Source organism: Nicotiana sylvestris, chromosome 8 (genome assembly GCF_000393655.2).
Source record: "Nicotiana sylvestris chromosome 8, ASM39365v2, whole genome shotgun sequence".
Classification (NCBI taxonomy): Eukaryota; Viridiplantae; Streptophyta; class Magnoliopsida; order Solanales; family Solanaceae; genus Nicotiana; species Nicotiana sylvestris.
The window spans coordinates 186493944-186519077 of NC_091064.1; the positions used below are offsets into that span (position 1 = coordinate 186493944).

The 25134-nt window shown below is 38.2% G+C and overlaps 2 protein-coding genes across 2 annotated transcripts; one reads left to right on the forward strand and one right to left on the reverse strand.

Annotated features, from left to right (window-relative positions):
* Positions 1 to 80: 80 nt before the first annotated feature.
* On the reverse strand, positions 81 to 21930 carry LOC104219313 (uncharacterized). Its single transcript, XM_009769977.2, has 31 exons — positions 21695 to 21930; positions 20257 to 20379; positions 19353 to 19510; positions 18519 to 18563; positions 17857 to 17935; positions 17685 to 17758; positions 17403 to 17509; positions 15692 to 15874; positions 15116 to 15319; positions 14827 to 15043; positions 14668 to 14742; positions 14190 to 14521; positions 13665 to 13863; positions 13320 to 13572; positions 12911 to 13250; positions 12562 to 12742; positions 12315 to 12455; positions 11938 to 12199; positions 11406 to 11819; positions 10362 to 10825; positions 8587 to 8723; positions 8306 to 8487; positions 7866 to 8222; positions 7459 to 7584; positions 6369 to 6434; positions 4474 to 6281; positions 4109 to 4388; positions 3586 to 3819; positions 1356 to 1868; positions 1029 to 1191; positions 81 to 619 (listed from the first exon to the last, which is right to left on the reverse strand). Exons 1-31 carry the CDS (start codon positions 21761 to 21763, stop codon positions 366 to 368), a joined length of 8040 nt encoding a protein of 2679 aa, XP_009768279.1. The 5' UTR covers positions 21764 to 21930; the 3' UTR covers positions 81 to 365.
* A 1314-nt stretch (positions 21931 to 23244) lies between these two features.
* LOC138876124 (uncharacterized) lies at positions 23245 to 24048 on the forward strand. Its single transcript, XM_070155023.1, has one exon. The coding sequence runs from the start codon at positions 23245 to 23247 to the stop codon at positions 24046 to 24048; it is 804 nt and encodes a 267-aa protein (XP_070011124.1).
* Positions 24049 to 25134: the final 1086 nt, after the last annotated feature.

A 25134-nucleotide genomic window follows, 5' to 3' on the forward strand; every position in this document is an offset into this window, starting at 1 on the left:
GATAAAAATATATTTTTAGTATAGTGGACAAGTAAAATTGAACGAAGGAAGTACAACATTTTTTCATTTGCACTCCAAAATAAGAAGAAAACTGCTACAAACTGATTCCCATACTTAAAACATTAAATTACACTGTTCAATCGCTTACAATGTTCTCTGGCATTGTTGGTTAATCAAAGGGCCACTATATTCACTATACAAGTTACATACTTTAACTAAGCTTAGTGCAAACTACCAGCATTATACAATGAAAAAATTTGATCAAATAAGTTAAAACAAAATTTTCTATAGAAGCTACTGCAATTGAAGATACTCAATTCTTCACACCTAACAATGGCTTTGTACCTCTATAGTCCATAGTCTAACTACATCCATCTTCCCATCTTCATTGACATCATTTTCCTTTTCTTGTGTGCTTTATGCTTTTCGGCGATCCTCAGCTTTCTCTTGGCATTTCTCATTGGATTCACCACGGCAATGACCTTCTCTTCTTGTTTCCTCTTATCCCTCTTGGATTTGAGATTCTTCCTTATATGACTGTAGATTTGGACGAAACTCTGCACTCCTATAACATTGCTTATGCTTCCGCGCACTTCTTCAGCCCGTTGTTTCACGTCATCTGTGGAGTAGATGCAAATGTAATCAATATTTTCATCTTAGCCTTTTACTATTGCATTTTTAAAACCTGTTTTGAAAATGCTTTTCTTGAGGTAAAGTCTTAGCCTCAAACAACCTCTCTACCTCACACAGGGTAGGGGTAAAGTCTGCGTACACTCACCCTCCCCCACTGGGTATGTTGTTGTTTGTTGTTTGTTACCTCTCTTTCTTTTTTTTCAAAAATGAAGTGTATCCTTTTTTTCCACATTTTTTTACTAAAATTGCTTTCAAGCCAACAAATCATGGGATATAATTGAACCAAATGAACAAAAGGTAACATCATAAACTTGTGCGACTACCACTTTGCATAGTATGAACCGTTAAAACAATAAGCCTGCCAGAGACTGAATGGATCCACATGAGAGACATACCTGAAATAACTTTTCCAGCAAATCCTTCACACACTTTGTAGAGCGGCAACAGCATATGATATGCATAGCTTTGGGAATCAACCTCACCTTCAGGGGACAACAATCTACTCTGATCTATAAGCTTTGGTGAAATTGATTTGAAACAACTGAAGATAATTTTCATCTGCAAAAAAAATATGCACATTTGGCAGCATGAGACAGGCACTCCTTGTACTACGTATAGAAAATAAGGCCCAAAATCATATATTTTGAAAAAAATTGCAAAAGCTAAGAATTCTTTTGCAAGTCAAGCACATAGAAGTAACCTTAATACTTTTAACCACCCACCTGCATATCTTCCACCTGAAGGGAAATCTTTCCCATTGTCTTAAGCAAATAGGAAATGACCAAGTACCGCTCGTTTTCATCTTCTTGATCGCTAAGGTCAGACACAAGAGATAAGTAGATGTTTTTCCCTTTCCTTGAATCAAGCTGTTGAAAAGCCTTAAGTAGAAGACCCTGCTCATCATGTTCAATGGTGGACCAGAACTTGTTTTGACGCTTACATTCATTTTTTCCTAAGAATGAATGCAGAGCGCAAATTGAAAAGACAAGATTTTGAGTAATGAGATCACTGGCAGCATCATCAGTCTGCAGCACCTTCAGTTGACAGCAAAGAGAAGTAGCTATAAAGAAAAGTCTACTTGGCCTCATCAAAAAGTAAGTTCCTTGAGGCAGTTCAAGGTTTTCTTTACAAGCCTCGGTCACGGAGGCAAAGTAGCAAGCCACAAGACGGTTTGATATGTTGCGCAACCACAGATGCGGATGCAAAAGCAACTCGCAGATTGTTTCCCACAGATCCTATGAGATTTCAGTAAAAATAATAATTAGAAACCAAATATGAGACCAAATGAATTTGTCCACAAAACAATAAGATATTGGCAATCTGGAAATGGGAGTGTGGTCACTGTGGAAACGTAATTTCCCCAGTATACCTTCTTTCTTTTTTTTGAATGATAGACTTCCCAGTATACTTCTAAACATACTCTTAAAAGATTCAAGTGTTTGATTCTCGAATGCTGCCTGACTTCACACCTAGTTTTTAGTAGCAAACTACCTATTGAGCATTTCACCGAAGTGCTTTTAGCCACACACAGGGCTGTGCACGGATCGGATCGGATTTAGCATATTTCGGATTCGGATTTCGGATTCTAGAAAATGCAATCCGAATCCGATCCAAATTATATCGGATCGGATTATTATGCCTCATAGTTGCAAACTAATATGTATATATTTTCTTTGTAAAAGAGGCAGTACATTAAGAAAAATTCATGTTTATGCAATTATGAGAGTACTATGGTGCCAATATAGCTAATTCCAGCAATTGTAAAGGTAATAACTTGGAAGAAGATGTAAAGGAAGTACTGACTATCCGAAATTAAAGTGTAGTATTTATACATTGACCAATAATTTCGGATTTCGGATCGTATAAAAATATACCAATCCGACCATTGAGCATTTCACCGAAGTGCTTTTAGCCACACACAGGGCTGTGCACGGATCGGATCGGATTTAGCACATTCCGGATTCGGATTTCCGATTCTAGAAAATGCAATCCGAATCCGATCCAAATTATATCGGATCGGATCGGATTTTAAAGTTTGGATCGGATCGGATTTCGGATCGTATTATTATGCCTCAAAGTTGCAAACTAATATGTATATATTTTCTTTGTAAAAGAGGCAATACATTAAGAAAATTCATGTTTATGCAATTATGAGAGTACTATGGTGCCAATATAGCTAATTCCAGCAATTGTAAAGGTAATAACTTGGAGGAAAATGTAAAGGAAGTACTGACTATCCGAAATTAAAGTGTAGTATTTATACATTGACCAATAATTTCGGATTTCAGATAAGAATAAAATATACCAATCCGAATCCGAAATTTTAATAAACACAATCCGAAATTGAATGGATCGGTTCGGATTTCGGATATCCGATCCGAATGAACAGCCCTAGTCACACACACACCAAAAAAAAAAAAAAAGTAATAATTTCTTAAATTGATCGCAAAGCAAAATGAGGCCCAGTGGTTTTCACATGGTCCCGTACATGTAATAAGTTGGACATATTATGGATGACTTGGTTTAGCTCTCCCACATTTTAGGACTATAGCTAAAATAACGAAGTACAACAGCAATAGTGCATCTGATACCCAATTAGTACACCAGCAACAGCAGCACTAATAAAGGATAGAGACGGAAAATATTGCATCTTTTTTCATTCTACAGAGACAAACATTCATTCTATAGAGGATAGATATAGAAGATACTGTATCTTTTTACATTCTACAGAGACAAACATCCAATGTGTTTTATAGAGTACCAAGAAAAAATTTCAAAACGCACTCAACCAGTTATGAATATCCATTAGCTCATGTAATTCCAATAGAATAGGTCCGGATGGCGGGCAAATTTTATGATCGCTCATATTTACAGAAATAATCAGTTAGTATAGTAACCAGTACAATAGTAACTTTAGTTTCAAATAGAAGATTAAAAGAAAAGGAAAAATACCTCAAGATCCTTTCTGAAGCACAACTTAGGAAATTGATTTAATATCTTCTCAAATAGAACCAGTGAATAATATGCTTCTTTCCAAGATGAAGCCGTTGCATCATTGGGTAGATCCACTTGCTTATTTGTAAGAACACTAACTGCAGATCGCAAGATGTTTCTCAAAACAGGCAAGAGACTATCAATATACTTTTGGAAACCATCCTTCACCACTTCAATGAGTAACCCCAAAACCTGTAGAAGAAATGATGAAGCCTTGAAACATTATTTTTCTATTTTTGATGAGGAAGAAGTTATATCTCAGAATCATGAAAACAAAAAAAAATAGAGGTCAACTCGTCCGTCTTCCTCTCGTCTAATTCAATGTTCATAGATAAATGAAAATGAAAAAAGTGAAATTCATATGGAACTTCTATTCTTCAGTATTCCCAACTTGCTCATCTATGATAACACACCCCAATCAAGCTGATCCAACATAATGTACTTGAAATAAAACAACAGTTTGGGACTTTCACCCCTTTACCTGTGCTGCAGCACTCCACAAATGTGGTTTATCGCCCAGGTACCAGGACCGACTAAACTCAAGAATTGACTGGAGTGAATGGGAACTGACTCGTCCAATAAGTAACTTTATGACAGTACCAGTCATCGAACGGACTCTGTTGTCACGATCATTCGCCAGACAAACCACCAAATGCAGAAAAAACATCTGAGATTGTTCATCTATGATGCTAACTGGGAATTTCATTATGATAGCATGAAGCATTTCAAGAATGGCTTCTCTCCCAGCCGAATGCTCATATCTGCAAAATCAAAACCATCGTTACAGAGATGAGACCATCTATAAAATTTACCAAATGAAAGAATTGTTTGTGCAGATGTTCTTGCCTTAAGTTCGAAAGTAAGAAATCAAGATGCTGCTGCAGACGTTTCTCGGAGATATGGTAGTCCAGTAAAAACTGCAGCAAAATTTGGCTGCATTTCTTACGAATTGATTCAACTTGACTAGTCACCATCAACTCTGCAACACGTTTAACTATATCATAGATTTCCGCAACTACCAACTTCCTACTCACTATTGCTTTCAACAGTGAGAGAGCAACAAAAGAGGGATTTCTTTCAAGATCAACAAAAAGCGGAAACTGGATTAGCATATGCAGTTGATCCGTAGAAAGTGTGATCTTAGTGCTACGCAAAAGCACTGTTAGCAACTTAACACATGACTCCATCAATGGATTACTGGAGGCTACTGAACCTTGAGCAATATTCAGTAACGAATTCTTTATCTTCTCCGCCTGAGATTCAAGTGATGGCAAAGGAAGCCTCACCATAGGAGACAAGCACCTAAGTGAAGCAGACATGATATTCTCATATTTTGAGTTCAAGCATTCACCCAATAATCTTACAAATGGATCAAGCATTGATAACAACTGCTCATCTTTCTTGTCTAATTTCATGTTCTTCATGTAATTCTGAAGCACTCCAAGAGCAAATTCGGTAATAAGGTGAGAATATCGTGAATCAATGCTGACCAACTTATCTGATTTAGCAATCTGGCTGTTTACTCCATCTTTCTTTTGCTTACTTTCCATTGAAGTCGATGTCTCTGCATGCCCAGGAGATTCATCTGTTACTCCATCTTTAATTAGACCATATCCAAAGATAAAGAGTTCCGTCTGGTTTACAGATGGATTACGCTGTATTCCAGCAGCTATATGAGACAACATGTTCTCTAATTTTGATTTTACTTTTGGAGTCAGCTGCTTCTGTAGATGCTTAATAATTGGCGCAAGCAGCTTCAGAGCATGTGTTTTGAACGTGATACTTTGTGCAATCAATTTAAGGGTATCGTATGACTTTTGCTTCCTAGTCTCTTTCATCTTTGAAGCAATCTTCTCAACCTCTTTCTCCTCCGAAACATCACTGAGTATATCATTTACTGCAACCGAGAGAAGATCCTCTAAACAATAATCCAACCTCCCACTACTGGGATTTATAAGAAATTTTGATAGTAGAAAATTGAGAGTGAACCCCAAAACGTGCAATTCGAATCCTCTCCTCAGAGTGCCTCTCAAGACTTTGACAACAAATTGCAAGTACTCCAGCCCTAGTTCTTTTAAACAAGCAGCCAAAGCAGCTCTGGCTTCATCACGAACACTTTCCAAACGATTCTTAAGGAAATTCGCTACACGATGGATTATAGATGGAAGATGCACTTCCATAATGTCTCCAGGGAGTAGCTTAAGCAACTTAAGCAGAATTAGACTGATGTTTACATTGACATTATCAGTATCAGCAATCAACATTTTTTGTACCCTGGGAAGCATATCCTTTTGGAGGCACATTTGTATCTCCGCAAGTTCAGAAACGCCAGTGACTTTGCCTGACTCTATCAAACAAGTAGTTTGAATATCTTGCACAGAATCTGCAGTGTCATGATCAGAAGGAGTGTCTGAAAAATGGAACTGGTCCAAAATGGAGCTTATTAACCGCAATAACACCTTTTGTTTATCTGGTTTCAGTGTCATCTCCCGAAAGCATCTATTGAGTAATGCATAATACAATCGCCACTCCATACATCTAGTAATTGATGCAACAGCTTCCAAACATGCACTTCTAATATTTTCACCCTTTCCAACTTGTCCATCAAGCAACATTTTGAAAAGAAGCGGCATAAATACTTTATTTATGAGAACCTGCACCAGAATTATTCCCAACTATTAGTACCACTTAGCAACATGGAGCACATAATTGATGCTTAAAAGAAAAAGGCAAGTAACCACCTTAGAGAAATTTCCAGAACTGATGACATTCCTAAATCGTAACAAAGCCCTTGCTCTCCTGTGTCTCTGAATAAACAAATGTAATGGCATAGGTGAGAAAGCATGGACAGAACTAGCTTTTGGACCATGTGCTATACTCTTTCAAAAAAAGAGAGAATAGATAGAGCAACATGAGAAGGTCCAAGGACTGAAAAATCTTTCCTTTAAAACATAAACTAATACTACTAATGCTACTAATGGAGAAGCATAAATAAAATAGAGCAGTAAGTTATTTAAGAGTAAATTGTGGAGCTAAGTTGCTCCGACATGGCAGTTTATGTGCCGCACCCGTGTCGACATGATACTGGTGTGGGTGTGGGTATGGGATTTGTACGGTCAAATGATTTTGGGTACTTTGACCATGGAAAGTTTTGAGATGAGATACAATTTGATTCCCGAAATCAGAACAAAAACTAAAGTAAATTTGAGGAAAATGGCATATACCTTATTTAGGAATCAATTCTTTACTTTCTGCTTCTCCTCTTGATCGAGGAGAAAGAGCAGCAGAGAGCGTCAATTGAGAATGGGGAAGACGGGCGTTCGAGAATTTGGGGAAGTGCAAGACCTTTGACTTTATTTAGATATTATTATATTTATTATATTGTACCCTTTGTAATGAAAGCTTGACACACACTAAGTCTGATTTTTATAATAATAATTAGAGATATAATCTAAATTAAAATTAATATTTAATTACAAATGAAAGATAACTATAAAAAAGTTAGCTTGTAGGAGAATCCCAGAATGGAAGAAATTCAAGAAATCGTGCCTACAACTTGAGAATTAAAAAGAAATCCACACTTCACAAGCTATAGGTAAGTATTCCACAAAATTTCTCATAATTTAGAGATATTTTTATATTTTTATTTTTTTGAATTATTTTTAGCCAAATCCCCGCACCCATATCCATACTAGGATCCGTATCCCCAAATCTTAGAATTTACATCTCGAAGGATTCGACCTCTAGATCCACACCCGCATCCGAGCAACTTAGTTGTGGAGTACATATAGCATAGACCAAAATTTATATGGCAATATGGGAATAACTTACTTGCAAATGCACAATATTGTTAAAAAAGTCCTGCTCTGGATCTTCACTGAAAAGAACTGCATATGATTTGAAGTCTTCCAGCATTGGAAGCTTCAGGACCATATCCCGAAGTAGATCGATCCATACCTAAATTAAAAAACCAGTTTTAGAAAAACTTCCGATCCTTGAGAAAATATATTCTCTGCCCACTACAATGTCCCTCCCTCCACTCCCGGGTCAGTCCTCTACTGACCAACAGGAGCGAGGAACCTTGAGACATATAGATGAAAAAATATGTTACGTAAATAACCACTAGTAAGTCAAATAACTGCTTCAAGTATTGATGGCTGGGAAACACAAAAAGGAAGTAAAAGAGAGGAAAGTAGCCAGATAAGTAGAGCATTCTTTTCAGTTCTCGTATTTCATACCTTCTGAATTGAATCTTCTTTGTTCATGGCAGTACCCATGTGCTTCAAAAAGAAGTTGCTTAGGATGTGCCTAACCCAGGCTCCAGAAGATTCTTGTTCAGATTTCAACTTTCTATCGAGCACTTGACTAGAAAACTCGACAAACGAAAGCAATAATCTATATGCACTCTGTCTCAAAATAAGATCCTCAGACGACATATCATGTATAGCATGTGACAGAATAATCAACGCATGTTCTTCCGGGACAGTGTGGAAAAAGTCTGCACTTATCTTTTCATAAGCTGCAATTATAGTATCATAATCAAGATCTCCCAACTCCACGATAGACGTGGCATTCAATTCGCGAAGAAGTTTTGCCTGTATGAAATTAAAAGGTGCATTTACGTCAACAAACACCTAACAGAACAGGTGTAAAAGAAAATTAGACGGGCTAGCACTACCGCAGGATGTATAGAAGAATCGTTCGCTGCGACAGCATCAAGAACGTCACAAATAGAAGTGCGAACATCCAAGCCAGCAGAAATTACGAGCGGAGAAACTGATTTGACGATCTTTTTACTGCTCTCACTACCCAATGGCTCTACAATATGCTTAATAATCTGTAAAGTGCCTACACAAATCTCTGCAAGCAGAAAGCAAAGTAATCTTACAAAAAGAGCCAAGGGAATGAGACCAAACAGGTCCAACTAAACTGTGAGATAAAACTAAGAGAGACTCAGACCAGGGTCATTGGATCTCTTTGACAGAAGCGGAAGCAAGATATCAAGAAACTTCCTTGCAGCCAACGGTTCCTTTATCTGCTTTGATAACAGCTTGAAAACATTGAACTCTTTTTCCCCAGGATATCTGACAAGCTTCCTGGAAAAAGTGAACAGTTCAGTTAATAGGAGAACTGATGCCTGTGCATATCATATGATACTTAGTTACATAAACAGCATGCTAAGTCCACTTAGCCATATATGGTGGATGACATGCAGTCTCGCTCTCTCTCTTGGTTATAAGGTGGAAGAATTATGGAAGATAAAGCTAGAATTACAAGAAAAGGAGGGGAAGCATGCAGATGCTCTTTTTGTGTGTGTGTTTGGGGGGGGGGGGGATAAATAGGGAGCATGTTACCAAGCACATAAGTCAGAATACCTTATGATATATGAAAAAACCATCAAAATCTCAATCTTATTATCCCTACCTCCCTCCCCACTCTCTCCTGCTCATCTAAGTTGCTATGACATGACAGTTTAGGTGCCGTAGCCGTGTCGACACGACACTATAGTATGGGTGTGGGTATGGGATCCGTACCGGATCTGGTTAAACAGTTTTGGATACTTTGACCATGGGACGGAAAAATTTGAGACAAGATACAATTTGATTCCCGAAATCAGAACCAAAACTAGGGTATTTGACGAAAATAGCATATCTTATCTAGAAAATTACTCCTTACTTATCTACAACTTGAGAATAAAAAAAATCCACAAAATTTCTCATAATTTCGAGATAATTTTTATTTTTTTGAATTATTTTTAGCCGGATCCCCGCCCCGTATCCGTACTAGGATCCGTATTCCCGAATCGTAGAATTTACATCTCGAAGGATCCGACCTCTAGATCCACACCTTGTGTCCGAGCAACTTAGAGGCTCATATACAAATCTCAGTACAGGATAAGCAAAGAACTAAGGAGACTGGTCTTGGGGGGAGAGTACAGGATAAGCAAAGAATTAAGGAGACTGGTCTTGGGGGAGAAATGATTCACTAATCCCCCTCAATTTAAGAAACGAATAAAAAAAGAAAAGCCGATATGAGGAATCGAGTTGGTAGCTCCAAATAGCAGCAAAGAAAATCCATAGTGATAAAGGACAGGAAGCTGAGGAAGCATTAAAAATTAATGTATGAGGTGCAAAGTAAGATACATTCATAAAACAAAGAACGCCCAGACACAAACTGAGAATTTTTTCTTGAAGCTCTTTTTTCCTTCATTGACCTGGATAGTTGTTTAAGAGTGCCACAACATTCTTTAAGCTGATATCTAAGTCCTATGTGAAAACTTATCAATGCAAGTAAAACTGTGGTCAAAAGAAATAGTTCGAGAACATAACTTCCATAGTTCAACTGTGTGGAGGCTACAGACGATACTTCAGCATTATGCACATTATTACATTACCCATCCACATTTGATGTGCAGATAACACTCTTCTGGTAGGCTCTCAAGTTTAAACATCATAAAACATAACAAAACATCACATTTTTTAGGTGACTGTCAAAATTTGTAATATCAGCTAAAGAACAGTTTTGAGGCCGGTAAGCCACAACCCAAAATTTACACAGAGTAGTTGTTTATTATTGCACATCAATAAGTTGTGCAATAAGCTATACTAAGCAAAGAAATTGTTTTCAGCATATGGGACAATTTTGAGCATAGTACCCATGGTGAAGTCTATAAATTGACACAATCACTGAAGAGGGGAAAAATAAAGCAATGAATTTATTTCACATCGCCATACCTCTTTTGCGCACCATCATGTACAAAAAGACGATGCAAACTGCATACAAGTACATCAACATGAGGAAGCAGTAATCTCCTAAGAGGGTTGTCTTCATTACCCAGCTCAATATCAAGATCCAACAGATTCTCAACGAACTTAAGAACAGAGGAAATGATGGCATCCGATGCTGTTGAGACTGCTAGCATCGAGAATATATCAGGTACAAGATTCTTTTCTCTGGACAACAGAGGCACAAGTTTGGAACTTCTACTCATAGCCAGAAAACAAGAAAATAACGAGCTTGGCTTCTCGCTACTAGCACCTTCCTGTTTGAAACTAGCAACTAAAGGTTTTACTGACATAAAGAACAAATCCCAAAATTCAGAACTGAAATCATGATCTTCGTATTTGCTAAGAATAAAAGAGATGATCTTCAGGCATAAAGATCTCAAATCCTTGGACTGCTTTGCAACTATGTTTGTCTGCATTAAAAAAAGACATTGGTTAATAAGCATTTTTTTGATATAGCATTTTCAAACATTGGTTAAAAAGTATTACTTAATTCAATTTACAATGTACCATAAACACAGAACCATCTTTATTTTTTTTCAAAAGATATATAGAGGAAAAACCACGTTTATTCAGCAGCTAAAAATTCCTGGAATTCCTTTCGAGATCAAACGTGAATACATATGAAAAGAAAGGGTGCACTATACAGATTGTTCCTGTAGCCTTTTTTTTTTTTAAAGGACATCTGCTCTGACGAAAAAAATGAGCAAATTAGTACCTTCCACTCCCTCCCAATTTTAAGCCATCAATCTTAGGAATTATTTGACCAAACCACCCTCGAACACCCACCTATTTTAGGTTACTGCTCAAGGGTGATCTGACCAAGAAAAAGAGGACTAACACTGTCAACCACCAAAAACCAAATCAAGGGATATACAAAATCATTTAATATTTTAGTGTTAACCAGTTAATACAATATTATGGGGCAACAGCATCAGTCATTTTCTTTTCTGAACTTAAGCCTGCTAGAATTACAGCAATTGATGACATTACCTCCACTTGGTGATCATGATCAGCTAGCCCCCCCTCATTTCTTGTGCCTTTAAGAGTTGATGTGCTGCTTTCCAAGAGGCGTACAATACATCCCATTAACAGATCAAGAAAAGGGCTAATATGCACTTCATCAAAAACAGCTACAATATCCTCGATTACATGCAGAAAACCATATCTCTTCTTCCATGAAATGGCATTGATGCAATCTCTGGAAAAATGCTCCAGGACACCAAATGAGTCAAACCCATGCTTTAGAGTTTCAGGTGTTGTCCAGAGCCGTGCACTCTTTGCTGCAGCACCTTGTGAAGCAGATATAAGTGGTTTTATCAGCAAGGCAAAGAAAAGAGGAAGCTCTTCAACATCTAGCTGCGTTAAGAAGCCAAGAATCGCCTTTCGATGATGGACACTTGCATGCTAAGACAAATAATGCATCAAGTTACTGTATTATACTGGAAGTGGTAGATAAAGAAGAAAACTGAAAGAATAGAAACCACAAGCTATGCTACTAGAGGCCAGAGGAATTAATAAATACCTTACGAGAAGCGAGCGCCTTTAACTTTCTGACTTTTGGAGCCAGTATTCTGATAACAACAGGCACAAGGAAAACTCTATGCCTTGTATCAACAAGATCTGATTCCCTGGATAAGCTCCATGTTGTGAGCTCCTCCCTCAGACTTTTTGAATTGATCAGATTTTTTAGATGCTGATCATACGGAATTAAAAAGTCATCTCTCCAATTTAACAGGCAATCAATGACCTTAATTTGCAAGTCAGCATCATCTTCCTCAAGAAGTCTGAACCACACCACCCCCAAAAAAAAACGAAGAAGAATGCAATACATAAGTAACCTCAAACAACATTCAATGAAGTATACTAATTTTGACTAAGGAGAATAATCAAAATGTAAACCTGTATAGTAAAACCTCCTTGAAGAATTGATTGAGATAAAAAGACCTAGGGTTTCGCATCAGTCTATATAAGGACAACCATTCTTGAAGAACGTCTTTCCACTCTTTCCCTTTACAACCCTCTGGATTGTATAATTCCACACTGCATTTCCAGGATGAGCAGATAAGTACGGGTCAATTAGAAAAGATAGAAGCAATAACACTTTCGCGAACCCTTAAAAAAACTATAGTTGAAAAATCAAATGCACCTCTCAAGATTTTCAATATTATAGCCTAGGAACTTCAAGAACAGAGGTATGATTTGTCGTGAACGCGATTCAGCAACAGATGGAATTTTCTGCAAACACTGAATCAATAAAGAAAAAATTGTTGCACGTGACGCAGTTTCAGACACCGGACAGACATAGGACCTGAAGCTTCCAGTCAAATCTGCAGATATATATCACAGTAATGAACATTAAAGTGAGAAACCATTGTGGATCAAAAAGAATAGCCGTTTTAGCAAAATAGCAAGCTTGGACTACATGAATTAAAAGAGAAGCTAGCCAACAGATCAAATTTATCTTTGATATCTGGGATAAAATAGATGGAACATACTATGAGCTGTCTCTAATGATTCCTCCTTGCTTTGAGCAGCTTCATCATGAGAACCAAGAAAAACAGACAGATAATGATCAAGGTACTCAATATATCTGTCCCACAGCAACCCAAAATATTGACTGAGGAGGACAGCTATGCAGTCCAATGTTGGGTTCCACAAATGGCTAAAACGGCTATGAAAGATTCCAATAATTCCATCAAGAACAGCAGGTATATACTCTTCAGCTATCTGTCCAGCAGATAGACTCATCTGTATTTTGGAAATCAGTCGAATGACCTTTCTACTGGTGGCAATAGAAAGAGGCGTTTCTTCAATCAAAAGTAGGAGATGCATCACCTGAAAATAACCAGGAAATTTTAGCGACTGAAGACATTATTAACAAAGGAGAAGGTATCACATTCATACATTATTGCCATGGTAGTCCACAAGAGTAGTCTCAGGATTATCCATTCTCATTTTCTTCTCAACGGGTTGTTCATTAATAGAGTTGACATCAGTCAAAGGTTCGTAGTGGCACAATATTCTTAAGGTCGAAAGACGCATATTCTTGTCGGGATGGCTCAAATTTGCAGCAAACGCGCCTAGGGCATCCACCATCTTACTCGCTACCAGCTCCGGGTGATATTTTTTAGTGCTTGCATCAGCTTGGATTATGGACCTTGAAGCATAATTTTAAAGTGTTACCAACTGAATGGAGGAGGAGCAAGAAGGGTTACCAAGACCTGATTTTCAAATAAAATACCAACATACCCACAAACTGAATCCAAAATATCAGCTACTGGAGACAACACTTGATAACATGTCTTGTGCTTCCTTGACAGATCTAAGAATCTGCTTATGATGGAATCATCAGATCTGGAATTTTGATTAGCCAGCGACTTATAATAAGAACCCAATGCAGCACCAACCAAGCTCTGCCAGGTAGTTCTAGGATGCCCAGCAATGTCAGCTAGGAAAAGCAACGCGTATAAAGGACAGTTAGAAAGAAAGGCATGTAACAAGTTTTAGTGACAAAAAAATCACGACACATGGGGAGGAAAAGGTCGCAACAACTCGGTCATCAAAGACTCACTTCTTTTAGAAACAGATTTCACCAGTTCTAGCATAAGGCAACTAAGGTCCATATCATGGAACTAAATTCCCCAACCAAAAGTTAGCATTTGTGTGCATGAAATATTTGTTATTTCTGGCCCCACAAATGCGAAAGGTGGTACAGACTTTAATAGCTAAATTTCTCCCTAAGGAATCGAACTCATCTCGGATAACATGCCTTACCAGATTCAGTACTCAAAAGCTCATCTAAAGCATTAACCAAGTCTATTAGCAATGACTCATTCGCTGAAGCACCTACTACATACGGATAACAGCCAATGACTCCCCACAGTATGGCTAACTCATTTTCTCCAATTTGGGTAGAATATGGTTCCTTCTGTATCCGCTGAATCCAACGAACGATGGCTTCTTGGAGAAAATTGTGAATTCTTGAAAGCTTCTCTTTTGGAACCTCATCCAAGAAGCTATGTCCTTGTGCTGGAAGCCTCTTAACAAAGATCTGCAGCAAATGTATAACCTCTTCCTCTGACATCTCTATCATATCATTTAATGCACTGAAAAGCCATTCAAAGATTAAAATCGGTTAGCAACCATTAATTATCACAAAGAAAGAAATATTAGACACCAGTAAGCAACCACAATTCATCCCATGAAGTGTGCGTTCACATGCAAAAACAAAGTCAGGGACAAGGAACATTACCTTATAATGCTAGCTCTGAAGAACTGGACAATGCAAGGGTCCTTCAATAGAAGATCTCCGATAAAAGACAACAAACTACAACAATAGGCAATTGTTAGGGAAACAAGCAAGAAATGTCTTTCTGGAAGACAAGCTCGCACTTGCAAAAGAAGGCAATACCTCTTATTCCTTAAATCAAACACAGGAGCCCATTGCATCGAAACAGAAGAGAGAGCAGAAATATTATTAGCTCTATATAGACCATCAAGAATGCAAAGCATTGACTGTAAAGCTTTTTCAACAATGATTGATGTTTGATCAATTGCCTTCACAATAGGATAAGGCAGAATGTAAGTCTGTACAATCAACTGGATCAATTGAAGCACCCCTTGGTAATCTGGGATAAGCAAAATATCTTAGAAAACTCATAATGTACTGAGGCAAAGCACATGGACAACACTTAACCTACCAGAAATTTTCCGAATGTAACTAGCTTGCAGGGTAGAAGCAAGAAGGGACAAAAGGCGACCAAGGTGCAATAGGTGGCCTTGAGATACACACTCAGTTATCTCCTCATATAAGCAAGCCCACATCAACTCCAACTCTGAAGCTTCTAACTCCGCACATAACCTCTGCAGTGCTAGAACAAGAACTTCAAGGATGGTCTCAGCACCTACACTTTGCAAAAAAAACACAAGCCAAATGGAAAAGTTAGACCCAACAATATACAGATTGTGGTTGTAGTCATCTCATTAAGGGTAAAAGGGGAATTTTAAATTTAAATGTTTCAAATATAGAAAACTGACATTCTTTTTGTAACAGACTAAAAAGGAAAGTATGCCATAGAAATTAGGACGGAGGGAGTAAAAAAATTTTAGACAGTTCTCCCTCCGGCTCACGGGTAAATCACAGTAAATTTTGTATATCGTACCACCCAGAAAATATAGAAGACAGAGAGATCAAAGCACAATTTTATGCGAAACTAGCAATTCCAATTTTCTGCAGGCAACAAAATATAAAGTACCGGAATGATAGAAGAGCTTACCCCCGGAGAACTGATCACCTATAACAAACAGAGACTTGTCAATCAGTAGGCGTAACACTTGTTCAGCCCTTGAGTGTAACCTTGAGGAGCTTCCTCTAACAACATACCACAACAATGAACTGACAGCGGATTTTCTTATTTCCAATGGTTTCTTCGCAACTTCAAACATAAGCTTCCTCACCCCTGTTGGTTTCAAGAAGTTAACAATGATGAGGAAAAGTTTAGCTGAAATATAACAGAATGCTTACCTTTCTCACCCATCATGAAAACAAAGAAATGTATGAACAGAGAGATATACAAAAGAGATCAGAACTGGAAGGAACTGCAAAGAAAAACCTCTTGAGTTGATTTCCAGAAAATCTGAATATCTAAGCAACAACTGCATTTTTATTCTATCTAGGCACAGGAAGAGCCACGATACGCCCGAACCACTTCTCTAGAACTATAGAGATGCTTGAGAAAGCTAGAGCTTTCATAGTGAATTTGGTGGTATTTAGCACTTTTTTCGAAGAATTTTTCTAATTTCAGCCTAGAATTATTACTCCTATTTTTCCAGGATGCTGGCATCTCAGAGAAAATTGCCAAAAGCGTTCAGCATCTCTTTACTGGGTTTGTTTCTGCAGATATCTTTGGTACACGCATGTTTATTAGTCAGTTCTTTATTACTTCTTGATTTAAAAACAAATATGGACTATGGTCATTGTCATATAAGTTCTTATCCATCGGATTTCATCAGGACACTTCTATAATTAATTCTTGATATGCACAATGGGATGTCAAACCCAGTTCCAATGCATAAGAAGCCGAGTCATAACAGGTATTTTGCTTCTTTCCTAGTCTTCTCAACTACCTCGCTGATCATTAGCTTTTAGCACCTAAAAGAGCAAAACCCATTTCACTTCATCAACATTTTGTCTCAAAACAACAGTTAACTTATTGCACAACATTTGACTGTTTGAAGTCTGATATTTCTACACTTCTCTGCCACAACCCTTTAAGAAAAATAATATTGAATTGACATAATACAGTCCTGCATCAGGCTGTATCATGAAAGTATCACTAAAGGTCTAAATAATGAGCAGGATAAGATCTACTAAGGCAAAATAAGAAGGCAAAAGCTGATGATGTTAACTCTCTGTTTCTTTTCTTCCATATCTTCATTGCCTATGTAACCATATGAATGCAGGAACAGCAGACAAGGACAAAAGAGCATGAAATAAATAGGACAGGGAGTAAGGAAGATAGCGATGACGGACATTAGATGAAATCTCCCAGCTTAGCCAACAGGGGGGTACAACCACACAAAAAAAAGTCTAACTATGATGAAAGGCATTAATATATAGTAGTGAATCAGACTCAAAAAAGGCAAACAAGAATCAGCCATATCAGATATACTTAAGGGACACCTAAAAAGTTCATCTAAAAAATTCTGGCCTTGAACACAAATTATGGCAGTTCCCCTGCATTTTATTTTCTTGGAGATGATGAAATTGTTGAACCCGGAAGCATTAACAGCTATAAAATAGAAAGTCATCACAGAAGGCTCATAAAGGAGTGATACTGATATAAGAAGCTAAGACAGAGAAATATTTGACTATTACATTCTGAAACTGATAGCTTAAAACAGGTCAAACATTCTTTTGCCATAACTAAATCTTTATAGATAGAATTTTCTCCGAGAACACAAATGAAAGACACACAGGTAGAATACCTTTTATAAGCTGCTTAACAGGAGCATTCCTCAATATGAATGATATTGAGTCAGCCATAAATTCGTGGACGTACTCCTTGGAATAGTATCTTAATTTTACTGTTACCCTGTGGAGAGAGACAGAGCGACAGAGAGATGGATAAGCTACTTACTAACAACCAAACAGGTGGAAACTCCAATTATTTATATTTACAGGGAACAACTTTAAGTATGATCTGCTGAAATAGGGGAGAATCATAGTCATATCTGCAAAGTGAAGCTTTGGTGGCAGGGTAAACTTACTTCAGAACATCAACAACATCTTTAACAAGATATTTCTGCAGGTACATCATAATAAAAGACCACGATTTGAAAATCTGCAAAAAAATAAAAAATAAAAAGTTGAAGTCAGATCTGATATGAAGATAATCTTGAAGCTGGTATACTAAAGATTACTTTCCGGAAAACCCAGTACCTGCTCAATTATATCTGGTTCTCTATCAGCACCACTTTTGAGAAGACACGCTAAAGAGTCAGCAATCCTCTGGAGAAAGCTGGCAACAAAATATGAGTAGAAGTTTTAAAGCAACAATTAAAAACTGTTCTGCCTGCACAAACTTACTAAAGTACAAGAACATAGTGGAGTAAGCTGGCATAAAGACATGGGTAAAACTGTTGAAAGGTGTTCTTTATGCCCAAACTTGTAGAAGTCCTAGGACAGAGTTGATCAGCAAACTCCACCAGATACTTGACGTCTTCAAGCTCATAAGGAAGAACTTTTATCGTTCCCGACATCATGGAATTAGACAGATGAAGCACAGGGAAACATAAAAAAACTAATGAAAAACATTCTAATTAAAATGGACATAATGACGAACAGAAGCCAATGAAATGTATCAATTTACATCAGAAGAAAATGACCCGCGAAAGGATAAGGATAAAAATGAAAAGACAACCAAACAAGATAAGAAAGAAAAGTCGATAGCAGAGGTTACAATATCAAGGAATTGTTCCCAAAAATGACGATACTATTTCCAAATTTTACTATTTCCACACTATAAGCAAGGTGCTAAAGAATCCCCCGACGATGTTGATATGCGTGAAGGAAGAAGAAAACCAGATAGAAGCAGCACTCACGGTAAGAAGTCCTCCAGGAGATCTCTAGATAGGGCTGCAATTAACCTACAGAAAACTATAATTAGTCAATAAAGGGACTTAACAATGAAGAGGAAAAAGAAACAGCAAAGCAGTTCATCTCCGGCGCTCTACAGAAAAAATGATGGAAACAATACATGTAGCAAACAAATAGCAAGAACCATAAGAGCAAAAAGTTTTCACTCCACCATTTTTATTCTAAAGCTAGCAAAAGTCAAATACTCATCGTCTGCCGCAAAAGAACATGTTTAGCAGTTAGCTTCTGGAGATTGATGAATGAAAAATTTACAGTTCTAGGAACTTTTTATGAGCTTTGAGAGCCTAACATAATTCTTAAACAAATAACAAAATAACATTTCCGCTTCCAAAACAGGCAAAGGGGCTATATTTTCTTTTCTTTTCTTATTTATTTTGGATAACCGAGAAATCTCTAAGGGTCAGTGGCGCATAGTTCGAAACTCGTGCCTGACCCTATACTCTTCAGTCTTCTCCACTTAAATACCATACTTTTGTATGTGTCAGGGTTCGAGTCCACAACGTGCGCCTAACCCACGCATCATGTGTTGTGCTCTTATCACTAGCAAAGGGGTTATATTCAGATGGGAACAAATCAAGGAACCTGAATAAGTCTTTCCCAGTTATAAAAGCTCTTAATTTGGTTAATCAGAATCTGGTTTTAGTTTTTTGAATCTTCTTCAGATATAAAAGGTGGTGAAATTCCAAACTAGATAGAATAAGGTGTACTGCTCATAAGAGGAAATAAAAACAAAAACAAGTGAATCATCCTTAAAAGAACCCAGTAAGTTCGCAGAATACCTGAGGATTGGCTCAAGGGATAGTCTCCCTTTCATGTCCAACCTTGAAAGAAGTTTTGCGACTATCTGTTCTTTGTGCAGTATAATTTGTGGTAGCGTCTGTACCAAGGGAAATATTTCCTCGTAAAATGAAATAAAATCCTCGGCAGTGTTTAATTCCTGTTATTTTGTCCAAGAAAGAAAAAGAGAATTAGGGAAATCAAAAAAAGAAAAAAAACATCCTTAAAAAGTAGGAATAGCACAACCAGTAGTAGCAAAAACCAACTACAAATTCAAATGGCAAAGCAGTCAAAAGCTATATTGCATAACTCTTCATTTTCTTAGGCATATCTGTTTTGAACGGGGTGTGATGCCTATGGGTACTTCTTGCATGTCCTTAGAACTAAACTAAAACTTGTCTAACAGTTGAATGTACTTGAACTGGATGCCTATACACGCTGAAACCATAACCAAATCCACGTACACGGTCCAAAACTTTTGGACAAAGGAGAAACTTATAAACTCTAAACCAACCATTTTCGTGTTTTTGTTTAACAGCCTGATAGGGAAAAGAAATCGTGCTTGTACCCTTATGAATAGTTTGAATTTTCTTATACAAAACGTACACATTATCAACTGACCAAAAATATGTAAACACTATCCAAAACAAAATTCTCTAGGTAAACTTTCTGAAAAGACAACCTCTTCCCGTTTCTCAACAGAATTGTTCTGCTAACATTTTCTGACAAACATCAAATTCAAGCCCCTACTAAGAATCTTCAAACAAAAGATATGTAAATGTCACCCTCACAAAACCAAAAAAGGGAAATTATTTTAACAAAGAAACTTTCCCAAAACCACAAGTTAACCAAAAGTTCAACACTCTTTACAAAATGGTATACAAAAGTATCATATAAAATACATACTCTCCATTCCACAAGGCAATCCCGGAAGAAGGAGGAACCTTCAGACGGCTCAGCTTTTAAAGGGTCAAGACTTCTGTACACATCAACTTCAACATCTTCAATCCGCTCCGAAAATGTCTTGAACTGCACCATACATAAAACTCAATAAATTCAATTCCCACAAAAGAGAAACAGCAAGGCGCAACAAAGATGAGTACGAAGGGTTCATATAAAAAATTTAGACAAAGCAAGATGCTTAATGGTTATTCATACTTTTTGCATCATAGATAAGCAAGAACGCAATCAGTAATTGCACATTTAGTAGGCTCGAATACAAGTGACAGTGCAAAATATAGCTAGTATTGGTATAGAGACAGATTCTTAAGATTGAAGAAGAAGAAGAAGCAAATAAGTTGAGATGTTCAACTAGTTAACTAGAAAAACAACTACTGGAACTGTTTGCTATTATGAGGTAAATGGTTTAACATACATGACAGCCAGTGTTCTTTAGAAGCGAAAAGCGCAAAACAACGACAAGGTTCATGAGGTTTGAAGCAAAAAAGCGTGAAGCACACACTTTGAAGCGAAGCCCATGATGAAGCGCACAATTTCTGAAAATTAAAAATTACCAAACCTATATAAAATTTGGTTCTACAATAACAAAATTGCAACTAGTATCATTAATTTCAGCATCCAATATACAATAATCTCGATATTGGTCCAACTCCTCAAAGTTGAGATTCAAAGAACCGATCTCTTCTCATCTAGACCAATCTGCGCGTCATTATTTGAAATGCACACTTGTCCTGAAGCGCATCCCCTCATCTATGAAGCGATAACCCTTCTCTTTACATTACTATGGCTTTTAATAACACTGATTTTTGCCCCCAAAAGGTGGGCTTGGATCTGGAGTAACAACCTCGGAAACTAAAATTCCAATCTTTTCCTAAGAGTAAGTACTCAGTGAACTAGTTAAGGTGCGGCCAAGCTGGCTGGAAAATCACATTACCCGGAAATAAGTAGTCTAGAGTTTATTCTTATGAAGCTCAGCCCTTTGCTTCGCTTGTTTCCTCGTGTCGGTTTCAATAACACTGTTTTTTTTTTGCCCCAAAAGAGCGGCCAGGAGCTGGAGTAACAACCTCAGAAACTAAAGTTCCAATAGAGGTGAACTAGGTAAATTCTTCTCATGTACCTGATAAGTAAACTTCCAATCTTTCCCAAAGAGTAAGTACTCATATGTAGTTTAAAGCTTATTCATATGTACAAAATGGTAGTACTATATATTTTACTTATTATGCATACTACATTTAGCAAACAGTAGCTCTCCAAAGGGCCCATTAACAAAAAATTACTACTAATCACTAAAACTATAATTACGAAACTAAAGAGTATTCATATTAAAGAGGTTTAACACTAGAATAATTTCACGAGCATCAAGAAAATACAAAATTGAGCTTACAGTAAAGCGGCGGCGACCAGGGGATTTGTTGAGAGATTTAACAGCGTAGGCATCTGAAGCAGTTGCCATTTTTGTGCTGAATAATTAACAAATTGAACTCCTCTGGGCTGGCAGCTGCAGAGGGAGGAGAAGGAAGGAGTAAGGTTTAAGGTTGTGCTTTTCTTTTCTACTGGGGAGAAGAAAGGGTTTAAGATTAGTTAGCGGCTTAGCGCAGAGGCGGTTTAGAAGGGGTTAAAAACCGGGTTCCTGTACCTCTAAAAAACGGTTCCTCTAATGGGTCGAGGACAGGGCGGATCTATGCGTACGCAAACTTTGTCAAACGTATATGGATCGAGCAAAGGCCGGCTCTAAAGTTATGAATAGTCTTACAGCTTGTTTGGATGGTTGTTATCCATTGTATTGTTATTGTTATCCCAAAATAATATTTATTTTAATTGTTTATTTAAAACTAGTTGTATCGTATTGTTAAATTCATTATTCCGGAATAACCAAAAGCCTCATTTTATGAAATAACTGATTTGGTGTGGTTGTATAGGTCCAAATTTGGACGACCACGACCATTACTGAGTACGGCAAGGAACGAGATCCTTACGATGTAGCATCATTTGGTCGTTTTAAAGGGTGGCGCCCGACAGTGGTAAGCGAACGTACGACGTCTGCAGTAATGTAAGCGTAGCAGGAGACAGTAGGAATATGTTTTTCGAATATTCTTTATGTTATATCTTTTTAGGGTTTAAAAGGGGATTGTCCCTTATAAATAGGAGAGGAAAAAAATGAATACAAGGGGGAACAACTTTGCTTATTACAGTTATGAGATCCATACATCATCTTTTATCTTGGCTAATCGCATCCATTGCAATATGTTTCTACGTTCGAAGTTATCATAATCATTTGGTTTCAACATACGAGGAAGCATTATTCACCTTGTTCATCTCTTGCATCTTTTAATCTAGATTTTATTATACTTGGCTGAGATTTACCTCTTCATCTTCATTAATTGATTTAATCAAAAAGGTTTCAATATCTTTTGGTCAAACAATTTGGCGTCGTCTGCGGGGATTTCTTTAGCTAAGATTTTAGTCTCATCTAGACCCTTGAAAGGGATAATCACCTTTTCCTAGCTTTGCACAAATTAACAATGGCAGGGAAAGGAGATGCAAGGCAAAAAGCAATAGCAGGCGTCACAACCAACCTCCTAAACACCATCCATGAAAACAGCAGGGAAGATAACGAAACGGGACACCGAACACCACACCCAGGGGAGACGATTCACCTCTCCCGTACGAAAGCGTAACTACTTCGCGCGAGAAGGAAGCAACCACATCTACAACAGGAGAGGAACCACCGGCAGTAAGAAGATTGCTGGAAGAATGGCTAACAAGTACTCTGAACAACATACTTGATAAACCTGCCCAAAGGGATAACATGAATGTTGCACATGCAGATGTCACAATAAACGTTGATGAGCAAGATCCCCCCCCCCCGGTACATGTAACACTCATGTTGCTAACGATGCGGGTAATGATATGCTTGTAGCCGTTTTAAAGAAAATGGAGGAGATAGAAAATGAGAATAAGGCACTCCGTGACCAAATGAAGGAACACCAAGAGAGGGTTGACAAAATACCAGGTGCCCCAAAGTTGTTGCCAAAATGCGATGTTGGTCGATTCATCGAGCAACCATACAACGAAGAAGCGTCCCCATACGCCATTCCAAAGACCTTCAAAATGCCGCCCTACCTAAACATATATGATGGTACTACCGATCCAGAAGATCATATCATCCACTACGTCACAGCCGTAAAAGGTAACAATCTTTCAAAAGAGCAGGTACCATCGGTACTGTTGAAAAAGTTTGGCGAAACCCTAACAGGGGGAGACCTGACATGGTACTCTCAACTACCAGCACGCTCGATAGCAACGTTCGAGGAAATGGCAGACAAATTTGTCACCGCCCAAGCAGGAGCCAAAAAGGCAGAAGCCAGGGTAAACGATATATTTGTCGTAAGACAGATGCACGGCGAGGGACTCAGGGACTTCTTAGCTCGGTTCAACAGGGTGAGAATGAGCTTGCCGAATGTGTCAGAGGGAATGACAGTAGCAGCCTTCCAGAATGGACTAAACAGGAACGGGTCGAGAGCAACCAGAAAATTGCTAAGCAGGCTCATGAAATACCTTCCAACCACTTGGGAAGAAATCCATAACGCCTACTGCGCCGAGGTAAGAGTCGATGAGGACGACCTCAACGGTCCGACCCAATGGTTGACGTCAGTTCAAACTGAAGCAAGGAAAGATCATCGCAACGACGGTCGAAGAGATCAGTCGGGGCCTCGTCTCGGCCAAGAAAGGCATTAGCCCTACGTCAGGAAGTCTATTCTGCCTCCACCGCGGCAAACGGATGCTCCTTCTCGACATACAGCACAATATCGACATGAGAAATGTATGCCTCCGCTCCTATCTGCTCACAATTTTTGTGTTTCTCCTTTAGAAATAGTGTATGCACTAGAGAAACTCGGTACAAAGGTGCAATGACCGTAAAAGATGAGGTCAGGCCCCAACACTCGGAAGTCAAACACTTTTTGCGAATTTCACCAAGAAAGGGGTCACAAAACCGAAGATTGCATAGGACTGCGACATGAGGTAGTGTGAATGCTAAATTAGCGACACTTGAAAAAATTATTAAGCGATCGAGGAGGGGCTAACTTCGCTCGCGGATGCGAACAGCCCCAAGGACCTCCAAAATCACCTTCTCCCGCTTGCACTATACAGATGATCATCGACATGGGTGATAGCGCAGCAATCAATCATGTAAGTTCACCACCACACATAAACTCAAACGATCGATCACCCATGAACGGTATGATGACCTCGAAGATAGTTTCATCTTCGATAAGTCAGATGCCGACGGTTTGTCTTTCCCTCACTATGATGCTCTTATTATCACTTTACGTATTACAGATACTAATGTAAAAAGAATAATGGTAGATGATGGGAGCGGCGCGTGTATTGTCCATCCTCGAGTCCTCATACAGATGAGACTCGAAGACAAAATAATATTGCGCTGCATAACGCTAACAGGTTTTAATAATGCAGTTGAGCGGACTTCTGGAGAGATAGTGCTACCCTTTCTAGTCGGAGGAGTCACCTTGGAAACGATGTTTCAAGTCATGAACCAAGAAACAGCCTATAACGCCATTATAGGGCGCTCGTGGATACATGCCATGTGAGCGGTCTCGTCCAGTCTCTATCAAGTGATCAAGTTTCCTACTCCATGGGTGGTATTCAACATCCAAGGCGAGCAACGCACCGCGCAAGAATGTTATCGCATCGCCCATGATTGTACCCACACCCAGCAACTAAAAGGGGCAAATGCGGAAGCATAGCAATCAGAGATGTCGGGAGCCAAACTTAATATACAGACAGACGTTATCAAGGACCCCA

Excerpts from the sequence above, each read along its gene's own strand:
- LOC104219313 (XM_009769977.2), bottom strand. The coding sequence starts at position 21,763 with ATGGCAACTGCTTCAGATGCCTACGCTGTTAAATCTCTCAACAAATCC. Across the intron at positions 12,743-12,910 it reads ATCATTAGAGACAGCTCATA|ATTTGACTGGAAGCTTCAGG; the intron begins GTATGTTCCATC and ends ATATATCTGCAG. Across the intron at positions 6,282-6,368 it reads GTTCTGGAAATTTCTCTAAG|GTTCTCATAAATAAAGTATT; the intron begins GTGGTTACTTGC and ends ATTCTGGTGCAG.
- LOC138876124 (XM_070155023.1), top strand. The coding sequence starts at position 23,245 with ATGGAGGAGATAGAAAATGAGAATAAGGCACTCCGTGACCAAATGAAG.